General features: G+C 44.3%; 1 protein-coding gene across 5 annotated transcripts in view; it reads right to left on the bottom strand.

Annotated features, from left to right (window-relative positions):
* The window catches only part of LOC121682146 (serine/threonine-protein kinase BRSK2-like), an 82136-nt gene that overhangs the window by 13246 nt on the left and 56165 nt on the right, over nucleotides 1-12725 (bottom strand). For all 5 annotated transcript variants that reach the window (XM_042062179.1, XM_042062180.1, XM_042062181.1 and 2 more), the window contains exons 5-13: nucleotides 12489-12605; nucleotides 7842-7875; nucleotides 7546-7614; nucleotides 6248-6394; nucleotides 4839-4870; nucleotides 4512-4676; nucleotides 2701-2798; nucleotides 2176-2326; nucleotides 169-229 (exon numbers count right to left, since the gene is read on the bottom strand). In XM_042062179.1, the coding sequence (XP_041918113.1) occupies nucleotides 169-229; nucleotides 2176-2326; nucleotides 2701-2798; nucleotides 4512-4676; nucleotides 4839-4870; nucleotides 6248-6394; nucleotides 7546-7614; nucleotides 7842-7875; nucleotides 12489-12605 (874 nt within the window). The remainder of the gene's footprint in view (nucleotides 1-168; nucleotides 230-2175; nucleotides 2327-2700; nucleotides 2799-4511; nucleotides 4677-4838; nucleotides 4871-6247; nucleotides 6395-7545; nucleotides 7615-7841; nucleotides 7876-12488; nucleotides 12606-12725) is intronic.

The raw sequence follows: 12725 nt of genomic DNA, 5'->3' as shown, positions 1-12725 counted from the left end.
GGGAATTGGAACAGAGCCCGGAGATTGAGTGCCTGTGACTGAGTGAGCAAGTGAGTGAGCGAGTGAGTGAGTGAGTAAGTAAGTAAGTGAGTGAGTGAGTGAGTGAGTGAGTGAGTGTGGTAAACAGTGAGTGTTAGAAAGAGTGTGCAAGTGAATGCACAAACTTACCCTGGGACTGCTGAGAGGGCTGGTGGACAGACATGAAGATGCTCCACTGATAGACCTCGACCTGCCACACACACACACACACAGACACACACACACACACACACACAGACACACACACACACACACACACAGACACACACACACACACACACACACACAATGTCACATTGGTTTATGCTGTGGAAAAACCAGCCTGAAAAGAACAGCTTTTTCTGTCTGGAATCCTGCAAAAGAAAGACATTGTCTGTGCTGCTGAACAAAGCTGGAGTAACAGTAGACTCTGATGCGGTGAGGTTCAGCGTTCCTCCTCTATCCCGGAGAGAAGGGCTGTCGGCCGCTACGGGGAATATGCTGATGTGCTCGTTCTTTTTTATGCTTAATTGATTTTTCATTTTTCTCTCTCTCGTCTACCCCTCATTCTTCTCTCTCTCCCTCTCTGTCCCCCACTCTCTTTTTATATTTTTCTCTCTTTTACATACACACACACACACACACACACACACACAAATACAGACACAGACACACTCACACACTAACACTCTAAGCCAAACACCCATATGCACACACACACACACACACTTTTTCCTCTCACAAATATCTCTCTGTGGCGTACGTGTTTACTCTTTCCCTCTCTCTCTCTCGCCTCTCTCACTTCTTCCCTCGCTCTCTCTCTCTCTCATCCTCGTTCTTTCACCCGTTCCCCCAGTAACTGCTTGTGTCCAGGCTTAAAGAGCTGCGATGCCTTAAATGATGTATGGCAGCTTAACGGTCCATACTTTCAGTGCTCTACCTCAAAGGGCCAAATTGAAACACTAAATCATGACCAGTGTGTGTGTGTGGTGGTGTAGGTGTGGGTAAGCTTATGATCCAAAGCATGTCCACACACACACACACACACACACACACACACACACACACGCACGCACATATACTGTATATACACAAACATACTCAGAAACCATGCATAAAAGTTTCTGAAACATGACATGATTAAAGTAATATGCTAACTGATTCCAAAGTTGATCACTCGGAGCCCTTATTCAGAAAATGGGGAAATAATAGCACACAGTCAGTGGAGAGAAAAGAAAAAGAAGACTCTTGCATGCATGCGCACGCACACGCACACGCACACGCACACGCACACGCACACACACACACACACACACACGCACACGCACACACACACGCACACACACTCACTGAATGCAATAGCTGAATTGTGCATTTTGCGCTTCATTATTAATGGAACCACAATACTCAAGCCATTTCTGAATATTAGGAGTTAAGGTAGCCCTCTAGCGAGCTACTCCACGGTCCAAGTGCACCTTTATCTGGCATCAACTGAAACTAAAAATGGGCCCTAAGCAAATTCAGTGTTTAGAAATTGTGTACCACACGTCAGTGAGTCTGCTCTACCAGAGACAAGGCTAACTCACCTGCCCCTCTGAGACACAACTAAAACCTTGGGAAGAAAACAGAAGCAGGCACAGCAGAAGCATGCAGCAGTATGAGAGAAAGGCAGGGGAGGAGAAGAATGGCTAATTAACCTCTAAATGCAATCTTCTATGGGATATTATTGCCAACATCAAAGGGAAGGGAGAGAGAGAGAGAGAATGTGTGTCTGGTAGCAAAATGTAGGGCAGAACATGCTGAGAAAGGGACTTGGAAATAGGGAGAGAGAGAGAGTGTGAAAGAGAAAGAGAGAGATGGATAGATAGAGACAGAGAGAGAGTGAAAGAGAGATAGAGATGAAGAGAGATAGAGAGAAAGAGAGAAAGAAGGAAAGGAAGAGACTGGGGCAGAGAGGAAAGGAACCAACTTCACATGTTTGATGTTGGGGGGTTGCAGCTGCCAGAGTACAACAATAATGTACTGCAGTGACTGGGAAAGGACTGGGATGTTAATGTTAATGTGTGTGTGTGTGTGTGTGTGTGATATGTGTGTGATATGTGTGTTCTTGTGTGTGTGTGTGTGTGTGTGTGTGTGTGTGTGTGTGTGTGTGTTCACCTCTGCCCGTGATTGGTCAGGTCTATGGCTCGTCTGACGGGCACAGGAGAGCCTCCCTCGGTGACGGTCAACACCTCCATGCTCTTCCTCTCCGGTCTCCGCTTGTTGTGCCTCGTCAACATGGGCGAGTCCACGCGCTTACGAGGAGGATCTGCATACGCACACACACACACACACACACACGCGCGCGCGCACGCGCACACACACACACACACACACACACATTAAACATCCACACACAAAGGAATGCACACACATACACTGCACAAGCACCCATACGGTTACGAGAAGTAGTTAACATGTTTATGATGGCATCTTTATTGTGTGTGTCTAATGACACGCTATTGTGACATTACAGAGAGATAAAAAAAAATAGACAGTAATTACACTGAGATAAAACCAACACAGTAATTATGACATTATAAAACATATTCCTGAATCAAACAGCATGACAGTCATTCCATATAATGTGCTCTAAAGCACCAGATATCATTTGCAGCATCATCATTATAAATGATGTCATACCGATGTCATTGCGGGGTGGGAGGTTCTGATCCTCATGGCTGGGGAAACGCTCCTTTCGGTCCAGAAGCAAAAAGTAAATCATCTTCTCCTGGTTATCACTGCACACGTACAGTAGAGGAAACACACATACACACACACACACACACACACACACACACACACACACACACACACAATTTAACTGGCTTATTATGGTAGATTACAAAGTGGCTCCCTAAGTGTGCAAATGAAATGAGCGTAAATAATGTCTAGCCTTCGGCGGAAATATTAACTTTAAGGTAATTTACATTACAGCTAAATTAAGTTACTCTAAAACAGAGTGATCTAGTTTGAGCAGTCTTGCTGGTTGTCCAGAGGGCCTCCTAGATAAAATTAAGGTCTTGGAGTCATAAGTATAAACTTGGGGAGGAACAAACATGTATTTTTGTATTCAAAGGGCAACAAATGTAGATTCATAGCCATTTATACACATGAACTTTTGTTCAGTTGACAGCTTTTTATACACACAGCAGATTGGTTAATTCATTTCAGGGAAATCAATCAGTATGGTATAAATCAATCATGCTATACTGTGAGAAAAAGTGGAATAGAGCATTAGGTCCAATATTCCAATATGTGGTTCAATGTTCTGCATTAGGTCCAATATTCCAATATGTGGTTTAATGTTCTGCATTAGGTCCAATATTCCAATATGTGGTTTAATGTTCTGCATTAGGTCCAATATTCCAATATGTAGTTTAATGTTCTGCATTAGGTCCAATATTCCAATATGTGGTTCAATGTTCTGCATTTCTCATCAGTAGGTCACTTTGACACTAAAAGTATGTTCCTACTTCATGATTCTGTATGATACCTGTCTCAGCCATGGATAATGTAACCTGTCTCAGCCATGGATAATGTAACCTGTCTCAAACATGGATAATGTAACCTGTCTAATGTAACCTGTCTCAAACATGGATAATGTAACCTGTCTAATGTAACCTGTCTCAAACATGGATAATGTAACCTGTCTCAAACATGGATAATGTAACCTGTCTCAAACATGGATAATGTAACCTGTCTCAACCATGGATAATGTAACCTGTCTCAGCCATGGATAATGTAACCTGTCTCAAACATGGATAATGTAAGCTGTCTCAAGGCGTCAAAGTCGATATCACTTCTTGTTGTCTGTTTTACGTCAAAATTACATCATAATTCTGTGTCAAGTCAGAGACGCATATTCTGGAGGGCATTGTGCTTCGTTTGTGCCTCTCTCCTGTATACAGCCTAATTAAACTCTGCATCTTGATTGCACTTCTCTGTGACTGGAGTTTCAGATGGGTATTGTCTTCATATTATCCCTCGGAGACAAGAAATACTGTTTTCTGATTGGCAGGTAAGGTGGCTATTAATTTCTTGAGATATATCTGAAGTGGACCTATGAAATAAATGGCAACAATAAAAGAAACTGTTAACAAGCTAACTACCCACCGTTATTACTGTCAGTAACCAAAGAAAGTAGTACAACAAACTGAACAAGCTGGCTTCTTTTGAAGCTCAACATTATTGGCACCGTTTGCGTGCTATAAATGCATGACTATTGCCTACATACTTGAGTGGCAACTGGGGGATAAGTGAGATAACGGCCTTCGAGGTGTCCACTTTGCGTCGTGGAGTTCTTAGCCTCCGCTTCATCCATTAATTCTGTATATATCGGGACACCTCGGCGGCCGTTATCCCATACACATTACCCCCGGCATCCAACACCGAGGCTGACTTTGGGGTGGGATAGAGAGTGGACAGGTATCCCTGACTAGGTCCGGACTCACTCCTCGGCCAGCAGGTCTTTGACAAGTTTGCTCTTGTCCCTGAAGCAGCCCAGGGAGTGCATGCTGTCCAGCACGTCCGGATCGATGTCCTCCATCGCAGGGAGAAGCCTCATAGCCACCTTACGCTGGATCGGCGGCTGGGGTTCTGGCTCGCTTTTGCCGGCTCTATGCACACACACACACACACACACACACACACACACACACACACACACACACACACACACACACACACACACACATTGGAGATAAGGCAGTTGTTAGACACATCACAGCTGCGCTGCACATCATTTTCTAACACATAGAGGGTGTAGGAAGAGTACTTACATGTACCACGCATGTTTCTGAATCTGATCCAACTGTAAAATAAAGATGTATGCATAAAAGTAAGAAAGAAATATTACTACAACAACAAAATCATCAACAACAACAACAATAATAATAATAATTAATAATTAATTAAATAATAAGTAGTAATAATTAATGAATTCATTAAATTAGGTTCTAAGACTACTAATCACGGGCTGTATGGGAATCTCGCAGTCTCTCTCTCCAAAGCCCTCCTGGCAACACAGTGCTCTGCATGGAAATTAGCATCACTTAAGTCTTAAACTGTCAGACGTCCAGAAAGCCCTGTCTGCAGTTTAGAAGACGGGAGCTTAGGAGTCCTGCATTGGGCTGTCTAGCTCACTCTCTCTCTCTCTCTTTGACAAACACAATTCTGCCTGTCTATACACAGACACAGACACAGACACACACACACACACACACACACACACACACACACACACACACACACACAGTGCAAGTCAGTAAGAGCCCAATGACTGTAAGTGTATTTGGAAAATATATGATGAAATCCCACAATGTATGGAAGTGTGAGTGCATGTGTGAGTGCATGTGTGTGTGCATGTGTGTTGTGTGACCAGGCAGGCAGAATAGGATTACGCTCATGATCTCGTCTGAGCCGACACCACAGCAGAAATGACACTGAACTGAAATCCCCTTCACAGACTGCATATGTCTGACATACTGAGTGTGGTCTGTGTGTGTGTGTGTGTGTGTGTGTGTGTGTGTGTGTGTGTGTGTGTGTGTGTGTGTGTGTGTGTGTGTGTATGTTCCACACCATACCATTCAGTCTAATCCACCTTAAAGCTACACCAAAGACTTTTTTGTACCTTAAAATAATGTTTCCAAAATCGTTTCAGTGGTTCATCAACTCGTAACAGGGTGAACGGCACTTCTGCATTCGTTTCGCGGCACTCTATCGGCTATAACCGCACTATGTAAGTTTGCCAGATCGGGTAGCGGATCTGTAGTTCGATGGAATGAGACATAAGAAACTACACATTTGACTTGCATCTGATGTCGCAATACATCGTACTTTCATAAAATCATGCAACATATTCTACCTTGTCTGTGGATATTGTTATTTGCAAAGCCGGTGCTGAATAAACAAATACTGCGTGTGACAGAGGAAAAGTTATTTGGTGTTGCTTTAAAGAAATCTGCCCCTAGACCCAAACCCCAAAACTTACTTACACTTCAAGGACAATAGAGTGTGTGAAACATCTAAGGTGCCGAGTTCCACTGAATGTCATAAGCAGTGACTCTGAGAATGGCATAATGCATTTCTATGAGCAACAAGGGGCCTACAAGGGATCCTACCACCATAACACCATAACCTGCGTGATTGTGCTCTGACAAAGTCTCCACGCCCTGGTGGCGGTACCCACCGTGAGTCTCTTGTTGGCATCCACCTCGATCATGCCCTTCAGCAGGTTCTGGCAATCCGGCGGGATGAAGTGAGGCATGTGGAACACACCCAGTTTCACCTTTTCCAGTAGGTTCCGCAGGTTATCATCGTCAAATGGCAGCGCGCCCTGTTGAGAGAGAGAGAGAGAGAGAGAGAGAGAGAGAGAGAGAGAGAGAGAGAGAGAGAGAGAGAGAGAGAGAGAGAGAGAGAGAGAGAGGGGACAGGGGGAGAGTCATCAATCAGAAGAGGAGGGAAGTGTGACAGTGGACAGACAGTGAGACAGAAATGAGAAGAGGGAGAGAGAGAGAGATTCTGGGGAGAGGTAGAGAGCCTGAACCTAGGGAACCCAAAGACAAGACTTTTAACAAGTCTGGAATTTTTCTCCCAGCTCTTCTAAAAAAGCTGAGCACTTCTCAAACCAGCAATCTCATTTCCTGGAGCCCCACAGTCATCAGAAAGCACCAGCCGCCATCGATCAAAGCCAAACAAACAAAAAATAAACAAACACAAACAAGAGAACGAGAAGTTTGGCTACCCAGGCTGATAACCTGAGTGGCACACCCCAAAGCAGGGGGGAGATGAAGGAGGAGTGTGTGCTGTGTTGTGTTGTGGTGCTTTCTGTTGTGTTTTGGTGCATTCTGTTGGGTTTTGGTTTATTCTGCTGTGTTTTGGTGCATTCTGTTGTGTTTCGGTGTATTCTGTTGTGTTTCGGTGTATTCTGTAGTGTTTTGGTGCATTCCATTGTGTTTTGGTGTATTCTGTTGTGTTTTGGTTTATTCTGTTGTGTTTTGGTGCATTCTGTTGTGTTTTGGTGCATTCCGTTGTGTTTTGGTGCATTCTGTTGGGTTTTGGTGCTGTGTGACTCATCCTCACTAATCCTTCACTTAAGGAGGGGGAGTTGACACAACAGTGGATTCAGCTCTCTCTCTCTCTTTCTCTCTATAAGTGTGTGTGTGTGCGTGCATGTGGTGAGTGTGTTTGTGTGTGTGTGTGACAACTGCTGATGGAAGTGTCACACGTGGAATATTAGTTTTGATGTGTCTGTTAACCTCAAATGATGCTCTGAGACCACTGGGAAGTGTTAGAGGTGTATCTACAAAACACACATGATTACTAAACTCAGATATATCTATAAATAAACCTCAGATAGATGAGGTTTGCATTACTGTGTGTATTAAGGTATACATTATATGCAGTAAAACACTGCTCTCCACTACATGTAAACAGTATATCAGATTGAACCACATACACAATATACTGTAGCTTTCAATCACTTACCACTAAAAGTGCAAAGAGAATGACGCCACAACTCCAGACATCAGCCTTCCGACCATCGTACTTCTCTCCCTGAGTAGCAAGGGGGCCAGAGAAGGAGAGAGAGAGGGAGAGAGAGAGAGAGAGAGAAAGGGAAAACCAAAGACAAGAATGAGAAAAGGAGAAATAGACAGAACGGGTCAAATAATGCTTCTGTTTGTCAGACAAAACTGCAATGAGAGGAAAGGCGATTGGGAGTGCGAGAAAAGCAGTAGGAGGGGGAAAAAGGGGTCAAGAAAAAATGAGCAGAATGCACTCACCCTTATGACCTCTGGGCTTGCATAGTGAGGGGATCTGTGGAGAGAGAGAGAGAGAGAGAGAATGAGAGCTTTTCTTTCTTCTGTCAGTGCACTCACGCTATTTTTTTCCTCCTATAATTCCTCCCTTGAGTTCGGAGCGACAGAGCGCACACGAGGAGTGGCATTACAAAACGACTCCCGGCCTGTCCTGAATAGAGGGGGAAAGCACTAAAAAGCCTGTCACGCCAGATCCCATTCCAAAGCAGCCGGCCGGCTTCGCTCAGGAAGGAACTGTTGTTTCTGAGGTCTCCTAGCCATTAGATGATAAATGGCCTTACACACTTGCATTTAGCAAAGCAATACCTCAAAAGTGAAAGATGTGTGTATATTTGAATAAAGTTTCTATTTTTAGCATCAAAAAATAAATGTGTACATTTATCTCTCCAAAAGCACATCCTGCATTCTGATTGTAAAAGCATAAAAGCAAATATACCATATTCATGTTCACTTTCAGTTCTCTCCCTTCATCTCTCTTTCTCTCTCTCTCTCTCTCTCTCTCTCTCTCCCTTCATCTCTCTCTCTCTCTCTCTCTCTCTCACTTCACATTCTCAGCCATCTTCCCTTCCCCCAACCCCTCTCCAGCGGTAGCAGGGAAGCTTAATGAAATAATATTAGTGCTTGATAAGTTCCTGCTGCCAAGACAGTTAGTGAGGCTGCGATATAACTGGCTGTGATAGTAATGTATTCATCAGTAATAATAATAATACAAGTGGCGTGGCGTCTAAGACATACCGGCGGAACAGCCGAACACCGGTGTCTCCCATGACAACAACAGCCCTCACCGTGGTAACGCCAGTGTTCCACTGATTGTTGATGTCATGGGAAATTATGTAAATGAATTCAGAATTCCATCAAATTTACTCCAAATAGAACAGAGTCCAAACACACTAAACCACACCTTAATTGCACACCCAAATGTATTTTCTTACGGTTATCAAATGTCTGCTGACAACTTGTAGCATGTTTTGGGAAAAACTCAATTCTTGTTACATTTCAAATCCACATATATTTTCATTTCTCATGGACATAGTTTTACCATTTCTGGCCTTTTCATGCATTGTAAAAGAAAATTGTACCGGTACTCTAACAAAATCCATCTAAACTAAATGAATGTACTGCACATGAACAGCATGAAATTGATATCACAACAGTGCTCAATCAGTGTGTACTTTCATACTGTACATGTCCAATCAGTGTGTACTTTCATATGTTCAGGAAAACATCCTGATTGTGCAGTGGCACTGCACATACAGAAAATAGTACACAAACACTTTAGAAACGATTTATACAATCAGCGCACATGACCACACACACACACACACACACACACCCATGCAACAGATATCAACTGCAGATGGCAAATTGCCACTTGAAAATTATCTATTAACCCACAATTTTACAGACAATTATTTCCTATCTACAGGCCTACACACCATAAACCAGGAAACACCATCTCAAATTGAACTCCATACGACATACAGTATTAACCATCACAATGACAAATCTCAATCACAAACACACTCCTGCATCAATGTGAAATTGAAACTATATATTTATCCCATCTATCTTCAAATGAACTACATAATCATGATGGTTAAGGTTCAGTTTAGATAAAACACTAACAACAAAATATCACACGGTTGGGTAACATGACTGTTGAAACCAAATTCACCCCAAACCACTGCCGATGTCAAGTACCTTTGACTGCACCACGTGAGGCTGAATATGATTAGTAGGCTATTAGTAGGCTAAGGTAGTCACTTGACAGAGGATGGAACCCCCCCATCACCTCATTATTTGCAAGAGTGTGGCGATGACACAGATCAAGGTTGCTCCTTTTTTTTACAGGGAACATTTTTTTGGCAGAAGCCCTTAGACAGGGGCATCATGCTGAGAGAGACTTAAAAGGCCCTTCTACCATTCTATCACACACACACACACACACACACACACACACACACACACACACACACACACACACAGACAAACAGAAAGAGAGAGAGAGACAGACAAACACACACACACACACACACACACACACAGACACACGCACACACACACACACACACACACACACACACACACACACACACACACACACACACACACACACACTTGCATGCTTACTTACACTGCTGAAAATGCAGTTTAGGAATTTTTGGGAGGCTTCATGGTTGTCATGATGAGAGAAGCTGTCTGAGTGTGTGTGTGTGCCAGTGTAAGTATGTGTGTGTGTGTGTGTGTGTGTGTGTGTGTGTGTGTGCCAGTGTAAGTATGTGTGTGTGGGCGTGTGTGTGTGTGTGTGTTTCAGCCCCCAACGAGGGTCCCATTCGGATTAGTGACAGCCCATCAGCGGAACTACGGGGGGCTTTGAGCACCGCTAAAAATCTGTCTGATGGAGAGAAATTACTCATTTAGAGCAGACACCGAAAGGACTGAGAGAGGCAGAAAGGATGAAAGAAAGAGGGGGAGAGAGAGAGAGAGAAAGAGAAAGAGAGAGAGAGAGAGAAACAGACAAAGAAAGAGGAAAGGAGCTCATCAACCCAAGTGCCTTTACTCAGAGGAGAATGAAGAGGATGGGGACAACCTAGTGGGTTGAAGAACTGGGTCAATCTGCTGCTGTTTCTGCTGAGCTAACAGAGAGAAACAGAGATGGGGGGGGGGGGGGGGGGTGTTGGATGCAGAGAAATAAAGCTAAGTGCAGGTCTTCATGTTTCTAATGGACTACCAGTCCTGCAACATGGCCTGGATGAGGACATCATGTTTACCAACCCCAACACACACACAGCAATTGGACCCATTATGAGGGACAGACAGAGCTAACTGGTCTGAAACACACAGAAAAAAAAATAGATTTTAACTGACAATGAATATGAGTTTTTTGGGTAAAATGTACAGTAAAAATTACACTGATCGTTTACGCAAATGTGTAGAATCCGGTAAAGATTTGCTGAAGGTTTGATATTACTCTGCAAGTTTAAATAAAGTGGGTGACAAGAACTACGGAGTACAGAGACAGTCCCAGTGCTGAATGAATTACAGAGCTGGAATGGGCCAGAAAACACAGAAATGACACAGACATGGTGAAGGAGAAAATCGTGTTGAAAGAGGAAACAGAATTAGCTGTGACTGTGTGTGTGTGTGAAAGAGAGAGAGAGAGATAGAGAGAGAGAGGAAAAGAGAGAGATAGAGAGAGAGAGAGAGAGAGATAAAGTGAGAGTGAGGGACGGAGAGGGAGATTCTCGTTTCAGCATATTTAGTGCGTGTGTGTGTGTGTAGGCACTCGGGAAGAGAACACATTAGTGTCAGCTCAGTGTGGGTGAGATGAATGTATTTCATTAAAAACTGTCATATCTGCGTTTAGAGCCTGGGCCACGCCGCGCCGCGCCGCACGCACACAATCAATAACCACAACACCCGTTGCCATGGAAACACACAGCCATTACAACACTGCAGTGAACCAATGCCTAATACTGACACATAGGGATAGAGAGAGAGAGGGGGGGGGGGGGGGGGGGAGAGAGATGGGTAAGGAGGGAAAGGGGTAGAGAGAGGGGGGGGGGGGGGGGAGAGATGGAGAGAGGGGGGGGGGGAGAGATGGGTAAGGAGGGAAAGGGGTAGAGAGAGAGAGGGGGGGGGAGAGATGGAGAGAGGGGGGGGAGAGATGGGTAAGGAGGGAAAGGGGTAGAGAGAGAGGGAAAGAAGGAAAGGGAAGGAGAAGAAAAGAGGGATAGAGATGGAGAGAGAGAGAGACTTCTCTGACAAACATCAGCTAATCTGTTGATTTTTAATTCTGCAGTGATTAGCACTAATGCGACAACGCTGTGTGGCTCGAACAGACAGTCTAATGAAGCTTTAGTAATCAGCGGCGCGTCTCCGCATTAAGACTCCGTCAGTGAGAGCTCAGCCTCGCTGCGTGGTCATTTTTACAGAGGAGCTTCAGAATATGTCTGCCACGGCAGGCTTCACCCCACCCCACCCCCCGGCTACAACTCAGTCTGGGTGGAGTCGAGCCGCAGCACACTGTCTTTGTGGGTCAAGGACAGGGAATTCCTAGAGAGACTCAATATGTGTGTGTGCAAGTGTGTGCAAGTTTGTGTGTGTGTGTGTGTGTGTGTGTGTGTGTGTGTGTGTGTGTGTGTGTGTGTGTGTGTGAAAGAGAGAGAGAGAGAGAGAGAGAGTGTGTGTGTGTTTGTGTCAGCCTTCATTACAACACTTGGAACAGTCAGTGATTCAATGATTAAGGCCCCTAAGCTACAATATCAAACAGCCCCCCATTCAAACACTATCATTAGTCACTTACTTTAAGTGTCAGGCTGGAACAAACCATAAACTCTGCTACAGCTCTACTAGAGAACAGCCCTCCATCTCTTAGTTTAAAACAATTAGGACAGCACTGGCAAAATGATACCTTACTATGGAAAAATATTAGGAAGATAATCATGATGATGCTGATTCATGTAGGAATTATTTGTTGCAGTGAATTAGAAAATATATGTGTGTCTGTGAAGTGCTATATCATAATCTACAACAAAAGATGTTCCAGGAGAGACCTCTGAAGAATGTGCAGTCGCCGTGGAACCCTGTCGCTAAGGCAACTCGACTCACCCACAGCTGGTTTCCAGGAGACTGTCGCCGACCTGCAGGGAAGCCATGCCAAAGTCAGCCACACGAATGTTGTTCTTCTCGTCCAGGAGCAGGTTCTCTGGCTTCAGATCTCGGTGGCTGTGCCGAGAGGGAGAGAGGGAGAGAGAGAGAGAGAGAGAGAGAGAGAGAGAGAGAGAGAGAGAGAGAGAGAGAGAGAGAACATGTTTTGTCATATATTGAGCAGAAAATGACCATGCT

The sequence above is a fragment of the Alosa sapidissima genome, chromosome 14 (assembly GCF_018492685.1).
Source record: "Alosa sapidissima isolate fAloSap1 chromosome 14, fAloSap1.pri, whole genome shotgun sequence".
NCBI classification, from domain to species: domain Eukaryota; kingdom Metazoa; phylum Chordata; class Actinopteri; order Clupeiformes; family Clupeidae; genus Alosa; species Alosa sapidissima.
The sequence above is the reverse complement of the archived record's forward strand: the minus strand, read 5'-3'. Positions and strand labels throughout refer to the sequence as shown.